The 14,327-nt window shown below is 34.8% G+C and overlaps 1 protein-coding gene across 10 annotated transcripts in view; it reads right to left on the minus strand.

The window, feature by feature from the left end:
- Positions 1 to 1,754: 1,754 nt before the first annotated feature.
- The window catches only part of LOC133175097 (uncharacterized), a 38,016-nt gene continuing 25,443 nt past the window's right edge, over positions 1,755 to 14,327 (minus strand). For 3 of the 10 annotated variants that reach the window (XM_061310223.1, XM_061310222.1, XM_061310224.1), the window contains exons 14-22: positions 12,304 to 12,456; positions 9,996 to 10,097; positions 9,503 to 9,638; positions 8,351 to 9,258; positions 7,155 to 8,073; positions 6,763 to 6,962; positions 5,489 to 5,560; positions 4,003 to 4,071; positions 1,755 to 3,197 (exon numbers count right to left, since the gene is read on the minus strand). In XM_061310223.1, coding sequence (XP_061166207.1) covers positions 3,120 to 3,197; positions 4,003 to 4,071; positions 5,489 to 5,560; positions 6,763 to 6,962; positions 7,155 to 8,073; positions 8,351 to 9,258; positions 9,503 to 9,638; positions 9,996 to 10,097; positions 12,304 to 12,456 — 2,637 coding nt within the window. In that variant the 3' untranslated portion in view covers positions 1,755 to 3,119. Of the gene's footprint in view, positions 3,198 to 3,549; positions 3,628 to 4,000; positions 4,072 to 5,468; positions 5,561 to 6,762; positions 6,963 to 7,154; positions 8,074 to 8,350; positions 9,259 to 9,502; positions 9,639 to 9,995; positions 10,098 to 12,303; positions 12,457 to 14,327 lie in introns of those variants that run through there. The other 7 variants (XR_009719229.1, XM_061310225.1, XR_009719230.1 and 4 more) reach the window with 7 other exon arrangements.

Genomic DNA, 14,327 nt, shown 5'->3' on the forward strand with positions numbered 1-14,327 from the left:
CTTAAGATAGTTTTGTGAAACGCGCCCCAGGTCTTCCAACAAACTGTTGGAATTTCGATGGTGCTCCTTTGTTAGCCGACTTGTTTTTATATTCCTATGAAGCGAATTTATTCAAAAACTTCTACGAGAAGAAGGAAACACTCGGCGTGGCCTTCAACTCGACATTCACATAATGTATATCGACGACGATTAATCAATTAAGAATAGTTTGTTCCATTCATGAAATATGAAGATAAAGAACAATATTCACGCTCATAGTCCATTTAAACAATACAAATCGGGAGCAGAGCAAACACAGGCCTCCATAAAACATCAGAGGCGGGATCAGGTGCCGTGGAGGAGTAAGCAATCCCTGTCTACCGGTCATACCCGCCGTGTACTCCATGTCACGGTCGGGTAACGAGAAAAATCGGTAGAAATTTCAGTGTCTAGATAATGGTCTAACAATCAGTATTCAGTCAGCAGATTTACACCACTTCTGGAATATACTGTTGTAAAGTACTCTCATGTTTTAAGCCCTATAGACGCGGGTCAACTTAAAAATAAATTGTATGACATGCGAGTTAACTTCAACTTTTCCGTCGTCAACTTTCCATATTTTTGTAGCAATATTCTGTTTTATCCTGCATATGATGTTAATGTCTCCCAACTTATTCGATACTCAAGAGTATGCTCCGAGTACGATCAATTTTTAAACCGAGATAGGCTACTGACAGATAAGTTGATATTACTGGGATTTCAACAACCTCGTTTACAGTCTGCATTTCGTAAATTCTACGTGGGGCATTTGAAAAGTTTTGAGAACAGTTTAACAAAATATTAACCTTTAACGAAAATTAATGAGTGCTATTTTTAATCTAAAATTCAATATATTAAACCTTATAAAAATGATATACACTCCCTTCTCATTATATCGCGGGTTCCACTGTATCGCGTTAGTTTCCCTAAAATAGCATTTTTATTTTAATGGGCGATCCTAGTGCCACCTATACAGACAGACTGACGCTTGTTGCAGTATCGTTAAACTCTGGTAAATTATTGCATTTTCAAGTTTAGGCGATTGAGGTTTTTTTCCGAAAGGGGTGTGTTTCATGTTTGCTTGTCAATTTTTTGGGAGCCCCCCCCCCCACCCCCTTTTTTTTTAAAAGTACGGGCCCGTCAAAGACATAATAATGGCTATTTAAAAGGCGTAATTACGCCTTTTCGAAAAGCAGCAATAACGCCTTTGTTTTTTCGTTATTACCTTTTCGAAAGGCGTTATAACTCCTTCCAAAAAAAATTTCTCCACAGATTTATTCTAATACGTGCTACCTGACAGAGACATAAATAGCAATGTAAGTTAGGTCTCCGGTAACCCGATATTGCATTCCATCAAATATTCTTTTCACAAATACATGACTGTAAACGCTCTCAATAGAATTATCTATTTCTGAATTCTCACCATTCAGTGTGCATCTCATTTTCCCCCAAATTTAAAATTTGTGTTTTAGAACATAACGTATGTGACTTCCCTTTAGATGTTACTCTTATCTAAATATGTCATGTGATCTACACAAATTCCATGGATGAAGGTCAATTACATAATTTTTTCTCATGTTGATAACTATGAATGGAGTAACCCCCCCCCTTTTTTTTTTTAATAAAAATACTGGTATTTACTACAATATAATAACATGACACTCACTCACCGTCACAGAAAATTATGTCAGATGGGAGAGAACAGATTTAAAGTAAAAAAAAAAAGTTTTCTGTTTCATAAATTTATTGTAAAATATATCAGTGTTTCTTGTTTCTGAATGTACATATCATATCTTAATGTTGTTTTTTAATAAATATTTTAATAAATAACAAACTACAAAGATGAAATATACATGTATATAAATATTTACACAATGGATTTCAGATCTACATCACCTGTGTACTATACAGGATGCTGCCTTTGAGTAGTACTTATTATCAATGAAATCAATTAAACATAAATGAAAATAATGCACAAATTGATAAATTTTTCTTTAAATCCCACCATAAAGCTATTTTTTATCAAAACAGAAATCCTATGTTCTGTCCAAGTAAAGTTATTCATTTTAAATGACTTATATGCTTATATTTGTATTTACAATAAATATGACAATGTCATAATATATTTTTTTTAAAAATTGATAGAGGAATAAAAAAATGACACTGAAATTTGGAAGACTGAAAATCCAGAAAAATGATTACTAAGGGATGATGGAAATGGGAAAAGCACCTTCAGTTAATATCCAAATTTTTGTTGCTGTTGCCATTTAAAATAGGGAATTATTTTTCAAATGTGCATTATATCTAGATCTTCTCAGAACAAATTAAAGCCTCAATGTACATGAGAATAATATACACACAAAGTTTTCTAAGAAAAAAAATTTAGAAACCTCAATTATTTTGCAGAAATATGGTCATTCTACCAACAAAATATTGAAAAGTTTCAAAATTTTTACAGGTTACCAAACAAATGGTGAAGAACATTCCTTATTTAACATAGGAGGCAATGTCATGAAATAACTGATACATAAATACATGCGATTTTCCTAAGACAATAAAATACAAGCATGATTATGGTGTTATTGTCAACAAATATGATTGGACGGTATTATTAGATTTTATAAATATCACAGGATACCATGGAGTCACCAGATCGAGGCACAAACTGACTGTTCAGCATACAAAAGGAGATTCATTGAAAATATTAATGCTTAGAGGAGAGTCAGATCATAGATATTATAGAATGTTCTGCATTTCATCAAGTGTATAGGATCTAATAATCAGTACAAGGGTATTCAAATATAAAATTGATCAAAAGACAATTCAAAAATTGCTTTGAGCTTCAACAAAATCTTAACAAGACAAAATATTATATAAAATCCCCAACAGTTCTATTCAATGGGGAAAACACGTCTCTGTGTGAATTTTACAATAAATCTATTGGTTGTGGTCCAAAGACTGTAACAGTAGAAACAGCCTTGTCAGTATACAGAGACGGTCTTACAGTCAGATAGCCTTACAGTGTGGAAAAGCTGGAATTACTTTTACATCTCTCTGTGTGAAAAGGTTAAAGGTTAGACCTTATGATTCAGTGAACCATGTCAGATTGTTCCCAGGATGCATGGAGTCTGTAGATTTGGTTCCACAGGATTCACTGCAGTGAAGTTCTGGCTTTTTACCTAGTAAATAAGAACAAACACATGATCAAAATCATGGTATTTGTTAATTGTAAACATGTTCAGTGTGAACAAAACGAAATTCAAAATAGTAAAGTGCAAAATACAACAAAGGAAAAGAAAAAAAAATATTAGATGATCACAAGTTGGATTAGAAAACAAGACAACTCTGGCAAACATTAAACTTATACAAGACACACTTCAGGGAACTTGACCTTAATGCAGCTAAGCACTTCCTCTTTCTCCAAAGTTAATTAGCTGGAAATTTGTGTGCAGTTATTACTTCACAAAAAAAGCTAAAAATCCAAAAAAGTCACAAAAATGCATTCAGAAGATGAAAAGAACCAAAATAAAATTACAGAATTGTTTCCATGACTTCAGTGCTACTCTTACGCAGTGGGAGAAAATACCGATTTTCAAAATTGTTATCCAACTGAAATTCACAACAGTACACCAGAATCAATCTCTGATATTGTATTAATATATTAGTAGTACTAAGTATATAAGAATTTAATCAGCTTGTGTTTAACGATCATGTATGGACTGTTTTGTTTCCTTAGGGATATTCTCTACAATTATTTAACTTAAAGGTAATTAAATAGAAAACTTTTCCAACTTAACATTCATTTTTCAAAATTAATATCTTCCAGAAGGTCTATGCAACTTTGAATACTTCAGCTGTATATACACAGTGAGTGTTCCATTGCTATACATGTTGTACTACAATCTATCTACCTCTACTTATCCTTAGTATATTTCACTACTTCTACTTATCCTTAGTATATTTCACTACTTGTGGTTGGCTCACCTGAGGAACAGATCCCCCTTTTGGTATGGTGTATGTTGGCTGGATATTCCCTGCTGTCATAGATACACCCTGGAATTCAAAGAAAATTACATAACAGTTATTACAGTAAACTGTTATTACAGTAATAAGGCAATCCTAACCTCAGTCAAGAGACTCAATGATACCAACAGAATTATCTTGTGCGAGTTTTATCAAATCAGTTCGATTATTTTTGTGTGTAATATTAATTACTCAAACATGTATGAATTAAAATAATGATCAAATCAAACTTTAAACAAGGGTACCACAAAGCAGAGCATCCCCTGCAAAAGAGCACATTGATCTCGATATAAATTATTACTTGTGTAACTTCCATCATGCACACACTCACTCCATTCCCCCCCTTCAAGTGCATTACTATGTCCCCTCAATATTTGTTGCAAGGGGATAATGATAAACATGAAACTTAAAAAGTATACAAAATTTATATACAATTTGTACAGAGATGAAAAATTTGTTACTGGAGTGAAAATAAATGATAAAACAGTGGAATAAAGAAAAGAAAACCAACAGCATTTCTACAACAGGGTAATACATAAGTTTTAACTTGCAGGAGAGATTAAAAAAAATCTTAACTGAATACGAAGCAATAACATGAATCACATGCTGACTTCTGTGAAATCGCTATTTTGTTTTATTTTTTTTATGGAAAGGGAGGGAAGGGTATTTTTGTGGTATGAAGAGATCCTGAAATGTAGGTCCTCCAAAAATTTATATAAAATATGCAAAACAATTTTACATTTCTTCCATCATGAAATCATCTCCATAAAGTCAGCTTATATTCTTCAACTCAAAATCTGACAACATGAGAAATGTGATTTTACAGAAATTGCATAGCATCCTTTCTTCTTTTTCCTTAAATAAAGGTAACACTAGCATCTTGAGTACTTTGTAGGAGATAGTAGTACATGTATTACAAATATAGTAGAATAAATGTATATAAAGATGCCACACACTGGATACTGTGTTAAGTATCCCACAGTAGAATATATAAAGATGCTGTGTAGGTCTTTATAGTATCACACAGTAGAATATATAGAGATGCTGTGTAGGTCTTTATAGTATCACACAGTAGAATATATAGAGATGCTGTGTAAGTCTTTATAGTATCACACAGTAGAATATATAAAGATGCTGTGTAGGTCTTTATAGTATCACACAGTAGAATATATAAAGATGCTGTGTAGGTCTTTATAGTATCACACAGTAGAATATATAAAGATGCTGTGTAGGTCTTTATAGTATCACACAGTAGAATATATAAAGATGCTGTGTAGGTCTTTATAGTAACACACAGTAGAATATATAAAGATGCTGTGTAGGTCTTTATAGTATCACTATGAAGATATATAGACACTACACTACAACTAAGGCTATAAGAGCTGATCTACTGAACTACTGAAGCAAAACAAGCAAAATATAATTACTTTTCTCGGGTAGGACTCACATTGTCACCCGAGTAATAGTGGTTACTATGACGATGATTTACTGAGGAAATCTGGTGTGACACACTTCTCTCCTGGTTAAATAAAACAAAACGAGGTTAGTAACCATGGTTAACATAAACCTAAGGTTAATTATCACTGTATTAAGTGATTTCTCTCATGTTATTGTCACCTAACAGTTAATGATTAGCTGTAATTCTTTAGACATTACAAAATTATGGAGGAATGTTACATGCTAAAGTTAATCTTTTTAAAACTTAAGGATTATTTAAAAACTCACTGTGAAGTCAGTATTCTTAAAAAGATAAAATAATCTCAGATTTAAAAGGCTATCAATGTAAATTTCTACAATACATGTAAGTTTTTTTCTGCTCATTTTATCCACATAATCACAGCAAATAAAATATTGATAAATGGACTCATTCAGCTGCATTTCATTTTCGGAATTTTTAAAAATAATCTACTTTTCTCAGTTTTATTTCTGACATTGATAATTCAAGCAAAGTCTACGTTAGATAAATCAAGCAAAATTTTTAACTAGACAGTGCTCTTTATACATACATGTATGAATTGCACTTTTTATACTTGGAATAAATACATTCAAACCTTGTTATCTCAAACTTTCAAGGACTGAGAAAAAACTTCAAGCTATTAGAGTATTTAAGATATCCAGGGTTAAATACTTAAAGAATATGTGGTTGGGACTTTGATTTCATCTCAACACATCCATGGTATTTGAGATATCAGCATTCGGGATACCAGAGTTCAACTGTTTAATATTGATATCCTGTTACAAATGGTATTGTAACCTACCTAGATACATTATAATGCCACGAAAAGTACCAAAAAATGTTTTTAAATGTCAAAAATAGATGTTGGAAATAGAACATAACAAACATCAGGAATGCTGAGTGTAATTCCGGAAATGAAATGCAGCGACTCATTATTCTTCCCCACTTCTTTTATTATTATTATAATGAATTCCGCAAGTGTTCATAATCTTGTTCAAATATTATTAGTTTCAGATTATGACAAACTCTCTGCCAATTCAGTTACAGGAACAAGCTTCCTTAGTCTCTAAGACACAAAGTTATAAATAACCTTGCCTAAAAGACATTTAGTGCCAATTAATTTCACAGTAATCCAATCAATAAATACACTTTTCTTCAAAAAATATATTAGTTCAACTGTTAGTTCAGATTTTCCTTCTACGTCCTCTAGTTACTGATTTCCTAATCTTTCCTAGACATGCTGTGACAAATCCCAGTCTTCTTACCTGATGTAGAGGTGGTCCTTGCTGTAACTGTGGAGGATGATCTGAAGTTGTCTCCCTTGCCATAGAATGGTTGCCTTGGTGATATGGTGTGGAATTATGGGACTGATGAATTGAATTATGGGGATAATGATCAGAGGAGACTGGAAGCTGACTGCTGTATGGAGAGGGTGGGGGTCTACTGGGAGGGGGCATAGTGAATCCTGAAATATGTAACAAGTGTTTTTACAGGCATATACATGTATATAATTATAGGAACTTCTGACAAAACAATTCTGTGCCTTCAATTTAAACTTTAAAAAATATCACTTTCTTTGAACATACTAGCAGAAAAATGACTCTGTGGCACAGCAAATTACAAAAATAATGAAACCCATCATTGTGCTTCATCTCACCTGAGTATTTGGTGGACATGTCCTTGTATACACGTGGACTGTTCTCCACGAGCCGGGGCACTCGAGCCTGAGACATCTGTAGGTTGTGTTTGTAGGAAGCAATGTCTTCACATGAGGATCCGGGATTTTTATAATCCTCTCCCTGCTCCGTGTACTGTCCCTGGGGGAAGATTGTGTCACAAGGGGAATTCCTGTGGCTGCTGTGTTCACGACTACTGTATCCAGACTCCCGTGGGGAATCCCCCCTCTCCTCCTCACAGTTAACAAACACAGGTGTCCTTGACCTTTCACCTTGAGGTCGGTCACTAGATACTTGGGGTAGTTTGGGAGGTAGGGGGTTATAAGGTCTTGATTTGGAAGTGTCACTACTGAATCCTGAGGACTGTGAGGAATCATGATCGTGGGGATACACTGAGTTAGCACTACTGGGGACTAGAGGGTGAGAGGGGGGAACACTCATCGAGCCCTCCCCGCTAGAGTTTGGGATCTGAGTCACTTCCTGAGTGTACAAAGTCTCACTTTTTTGGTAAATCTTTTGACTTGGACTCTGACGCGTCATTTCCTGTGTATACAGAGTATCACTTTGTCTGTACGTCTTCTGATGTGGACTACTACTCACTTCCTGTCTGTATAAAGTCTCACTCTGTCTGTACAACTGTTGATTCGGACTTTGACGAGATAGTGGAAGTCTTTGATAGGGTGATTCTGACCGATGGTTTTGAACCACATTTTCAGTGATAGCGAGTTCAGATATGCGCTGGTACATGGAAGGAGAGTTTGCATTCCTCCTGTCATAATTCATCACACCATAGGGGGAGTTTCTGTTTGGGGTGGGGGGAAGCTTTCTGTGTGACACTGAGGTATAAGTGGGTGAGGCTTTGTTCTGATGTGACTGATCCTTGGATGCTGTCTCATTTACCTGTTGTACAAAAATAATATTCAACAAATTAACAGCAAATATGAAACACATACTTATAATTTCTAAATATCCTGAAAATAAACTCGTTTATCAACAATATACAGGAACATTTACGCATTTTAAAATTTTAACAGCTTAACTCTTTGAATAATAATTGCTGTTACGGAATTTGCATAAAAACCGTCGTGATAAAAATCTTACAAGTATCCAGGAGTAACAGTGCAACAGGAATTGCAGTATTATGAAGACTTATTATTATCAGTTAGATATTTCTGACCTGTTGATTCAGGTGTGTTTGAGAGCTGTTCATTTTCTGCTCCATCACTGCATAGAAATCTTTCCTCCAATCCTTGCCTTGCTCCTCCTGGCTGGCACTCCCACTGTCACTGCCCGACCGTGACCGGCCAGTGAACCGAAACCCATGGGGAGCCTCACTAGTGACCGGTGTACTCTGGTCCACAATCTTACTGTGATGGAACATAGGGGAGGGGGGATTGTACCCGCTGTCACTGAACCCTGAGGTTTCCAGAGACCTAGCACTAGGGTCAGACATTTTGTCACTAGGTGCAGAATTACTTACACCCTGCACCTTTTGGGAAGTCCAGTTCTGATTAGTAGAACTGTAAATTGGGGAGGGCTTACTTTGATTCCTTTGGTACTGAACACTACCTGAGTTTTGCTGCTGTAAGGGTGTGGGTCCTGAATGATATGAAGCCATTTTAACCCTCCCTGAATATCCCTCCACATCACTAGAGTACCCCACCTCTCGCTGGCGTTCTTTCCGCGGTGTTAAACCATCCCTATCACTTTCATACCCTCCCCTCACAAAGCCCTGCTGATTGTACATTTGTTGTCTTTGTAGTCTTACAAACTCGGATTCACTTCGATATCCGGTATCAGAATCATAATCTCTAGTGCGGTGAGATTTTCCTGAGGGACTGGCACTATAGGAGGAGTATCCATTTGGACTCCGGGGGTCACTAAACTGTGAGAGTCTACTAGAGAGTTCTGATGGGGAGCAGTAAGAGAAGGCAGGGGTCCGCTTTGACACCGGAGTGTTCGGTGCTGAGAGATCCTTCATAGTAGAAATATCAGTGTTAGACCCCATACAAGTCATGGGTCCCTTCTCCGAAAATCCTCCGTCATCCTGCTGGCTTCTCTTGTTCTTCTCTTTGCTTGTGTAACCTTCAATATCATTGTTAGTGTCTGTACTTCATGATGACATGATAAAAATCACATAATAGCAAGTTTCTATGAATATAACATACTCCCCATGTAAAAAGCAATTTTTCTACAGCTAAGTCACATATCAAAATGCACTTCATTTTAATTCAACAAGAAAGATTCAAAACTTCACATGCATTTTAATAGTGTTAATTTTTTGGCTTAGAATTCTCCTCTAGACGTATGACTTGCTGATTTAACAAACCTTTTCTGGGTGCAGGCTGCGGTTTGTAGGCTGTGGCTACCTCCCCTATAGGTGACCTTGACCTAGTAGCCTCTCTTTCAGATTCTTGATCTGAGTGGTGGCGCTGAAGTCTGGCTTTGTCTTTTGCTAGCTTTTCCTAGAAAATCAAAAAAGTTCTCCAATCAATCAGTCATATAAATTGTGTTTAGGAATGCAACCTTCTGAATAAACGATTTTTCTTTGTGTGCTTTATTTTTTTTTAATCTAAAGACCTCCAGCTATTCATACACGCTGTCAATATAACTAGTAAGAACAGTCTACACCTCTATAAGTTACTACCTTTGTATTATGAACTATTTTAAAACTCCTAACTCAAATGATCACATGTGTCTAATTATCATTCTACAAGGCAACTGAATCATTTTCTGTAAACATTAGTGCAGCACATATACCATATAAGTACAATTAGAGTGCCTAATATTTCCTGCAGTGATAGTGGTAACAAGCCCTGTACCTTGTCACACTGATAGAGTCGATGGGCATCAATCGGTGATGCTGGGCGGGGATGTCGATTCAGGTCACCATCACCATGGTTATCATAAACCAATGCAGTGGTCTGTAAAATTGTTAGGAAGTGTTACCATAGCTACACACACTGTTACCATGAAAACACACAGTTACCATGGTTACAAATAATTTTTTTATATTTAATGTCTTAATTGTTAACTACTTTATCATCGGAGTTTCAGCATGCAATGTGCGTATGTTGTAAAATACTAAAGCAATGCAAATCTGTCTTCTCTTCCATACTAAGTGCCCATTCAATGTTAAAGTGCAGAATTCAAGATACAAATCAAGTGCCAAAGTCACATTATGTGCACATAAATCAGTGTATAAAACCAGGTGTAGAATTCTGAAGTAGGTTTACACTTACTAAAGAACATTTTTTTACAACATGCACTCATCAACTTCATATTAAAAACATTCAATAAAGAATATGCTATGTTAGAAAATTCTCTTCCAATGATTCTATCTACAGGAAAATTACAATTAGTAACATAAGGGATGAAAACGGAGAACTAGAGAAATGTATTTCCTTTGAGTATCTAGTGAACAAAGGAACACACAGTAGTACATGTACTCTGTAGTTTACACGTTTTACTAGCCTATAAACACTGTGCAGTGACAGAATCAGTAAATGTGAACATCAGTGAAAACATGTTAATACAAACTGTTCCTATTTACTCTGTACTTTTATTGAAGGTTTGTGTGCCATTGTTTAATTTTTTTCATTGTTCAACAAACAGATCCCATTCAGTTTCTTTTCCCTTTGACCTTTTGACCTTACCTCTCCTGATAACCTTTGTAATACCCTGTAGAACTGTACATCAGTGACCTTTAACCTTACCTTCACATCTCCTGCATTATATGCCTTGTTATTTGTCTTTCATATTATTGAGTATTATTTTTTTTCTCCTCATACACCACATTCTATTGGGCTGATATCCCTGGACCATATTCAGACATTGATGAACACTGAACACTGGTGACCTCACTTTCTCATCTCCTTTTGTATTAGAATTGTTCCAATCATCAATTATAATCAAAAATCAGTCAACTCTTGGTATATTCCAAGCATCATACATGTGATATGTACAGGCTGTACAAAAAATGTACAGTTTTTTGAGCCCATTCATCGTGTACCGGCGGGACACCAAAATTCACGGAATATGAAAATTTGTACAGTATTTTGAATTTCTCGCTAAATGCCTCCATTTTCCTCTCATTCTCGCTCGCGAGACACTGGAAAACGTCACCTGTTTTTGACACTTGACCTTCTGATAATTGTGTAGTGTACACAAACCATCGCGTGGGAAGGTGTGAACTGCCAATTGGGATAATTATCTTGCTATAAATCCGTATCAAATACCCCTTTAGGTAGCTTTATTTTTTAAGGGGTACTTAATTACTGTTAATGTTTCGTATACGTAACTTGATTGAAAAAAATTAAGCCAACTTCTAAAGTTGATATACATGACTTTAGTCTTAATATACGTGAATCTGACCCAGATCTTCGTAGGTATAAAATATACGATGTTTATTATAATGATTACGATGGAATTTCAGAAGAATTTAAGCGATATTTTATACCATTTTTTTGTACCGTTTTTTGATAGGCAGTGTACAGTTTTTTCACCCAAATTCCAGTTTTTTTATGGCTCCTGTACAGTTTTGTGGTCTTTGACTTATCACATGTATGAAGCATTGGATTATGAAAATTTTATTTCAATTAATCTGTTGTGCTATTTTTATCAATGAGCCTTATTTTTGGAATGCAAAAATTCCAGCCACAACTTAGCTAATACAATGAACATTTACTTTTTCGTTTTATATGTATACTTATCAAGGATAAAAGTGTATACAAGGACACTTCAAATGTCACATTTGATGTCAGTAACAAGAAAGAAAACAAACTTTCTGCTTAGAAAAAATTGTTTTATTTTGATTTATTCTCCTTTTAAATGGTAGTGAATTTTTTTTGTTTTCCAATTATAATCAGAGAATTAGTAAGTTACACAAAACCAATCTTGGATCATGAAATTCTTACCGACTTCCATCACTAGTTTGTATCCATCTCCAGTTAATGAACTTTAACCTTACCTACTTCTTTTGTTTTTGCCACCTCAATTCATCAAAAACCATTGAACTTTGACCTTACTCAGTGAAATATGACCTGACCTTCCTCTATTCTTTGTTTTTGCTGCCTCAATCCATCACAAAATCAATAAACTTTAACCTTACCCACTGAACTTTGACCTTACCTCCTCCTCATATCCTTTGTTGTCTCTACCCCCATTCCATCTTACGTCGGCTGGTCCCCCACTCAGCTTCTGTCTCATGGCCATGTTACGAGCATGTCGAATTTTTTCCCTCATATCTTTGGGGTATGGGGTTGGACACCTAACCAGAGTACCCTACAAAGGACTTGGGGGGTCAGTGTAATGATACAGGGGGGCACCTACTGAGAATGCTTGAATTGTCTGGCTATGTCTTTTCTGTACAAATGTTATTTGGTGCATCTGACAGGCAGAAAATTTGTGATTCGGTATTTTTTAAGAATTTTTTTCCCAGATGTAAATTTAAGCAGTTTTTGCAAAGGATTTAGAGTGTGTAAATTAGTAAAACATTTGTTAGTTTTTGAGAATACATGCCAATATATAAATAATTCATGTACATAGGTTACAACCTTCTCCAACTTTGTTAATGTTTGGCATGAACTTATGCATCATCCCATGTACAATTTCAGTACTCAATTCATACAGTTATACAAGTATGTGGTCAAAATATGACTAAACATATTCAACCTTTTTTTTCAAATGCTGAATAATTCAACATATATGATACTAAATATTGAATGTCTATATACTAGAGATATAATGTGTACCGTATTTGGCCAAATATAATACGCATTGGTGTAAAATACGCACCCCCCTTTTTGAGCCTGAAACTGGGGGAAAAAACGCAGTTCGGTTGTATTATACGCAGCAGAAAATTTTACCAAGCGGTGTTCTGAACTTTTGAAAATCGCGGTAATTTGCTATGAAAATCGGCGCGGAGATAAAGTGCCGAAAATTTACAGAACACGATATTTTATTCAAATGCGTTTTTATTTTTTAATCTTGACTTTCCATATCGCGGCAATCTGGAGAAAATTATTTATTTTAACAAAGCACAAGATCTTGTTGCATTAAAGTATTAACAGAGTTTATTATTAATTTTTTTTTTTTAGCAAACGGTGATATTGAAATTATACGTCGCCGTATTCTAACTATTCCTTGTGGAAATAATTTTATTTCAACAAAGCACGAGATATTGTTGCAAGTTTAACAGTTGTCATATTGATTTTAAGTTTAAGGTAATCATGTTGAAAATTATGTAAATTTAACAGGGCAAGTGATATTGCAACATCAAAGTATTCATAGACTACGATTTTCCTCTTTTGAACTTAAAATTAATTAATTAAATAAATAGCTGAAGTTATAAAAATCAAATCAAAATTTAACAAGCGTATAAAGTTTAGTTATCAACACACCTCCAAAGCTGTGAAAAATGATGTACAAAGACGGGATATATGTCTTCATACATCGAGGTAATCTTCGTGGATATCTTATTTTCTACAGAGCACGAGTAAATGATAAACTTAAGTTTCAACATACTTCATATTTCCTTTTTTAACTCTCAACCATTTTAACACAAGGCCGATATATGATAAAGTAAAATTACATTTAACAAGCTTTTAACTGTTTAATGTGTCGTAATCAACACACTTTTATACATACGAAAGATCATAAACCAACCCCCGATTTTTAACAAAGAAAATAATCAAAGCCATTAATAAGGGCAGTAAATAATCAGTGCTCTAACTTGCTTTGGAGTCGGTAAACAATTATATTGCCTGGAGGGGTGTTCAGGGGTAATTATCAAGTGACAAGCGCACGTGTTCACAACATTGGCTTCCATTCATTGGGACGTATAGAGGGGTGTTTATGTTGAAATGAATTTTCACAGAGTTATTTAAAACCTTAAATAAAATTTTATTTTATTGTATTTCATTAAAAAATGACTTATTACTTTTTTGACCGAGTGTCTGACTGATTAGGTACATGTGTACTATGATTACGGAAGCACGTGGCAAAGGAATGTGTGAACATCTATAAATAACATCGTTAATGGCGGCCTACACGGAGACGATGAACATGCAGCTCAAATTTAATTTTAACTTGCTTTTAAATTTAATTCAACTATCAAAAGGTTATAAATATAACATTTTTAACAAGTCTACATT

Source organism: Saccostrea echinata, unplaced genomic scaffold, assembly GCF_033153115.1.
Source record: "Saccostrea echinata isolate AGI-Se365-2 ecotype Australia unplaced genomic scaffold, CSIRO_AGI_Sech_v1 ptg000060l, whole genome shotgun sequence".
In the NCBI taxonomy this organism is placed as follows: domain Eukaryota; kingdom Metazoa; phylum Mollusca; class Bivalvia; order Ostreida; family Ostreidae; genus Saccostrea; species Saccostrea echinata.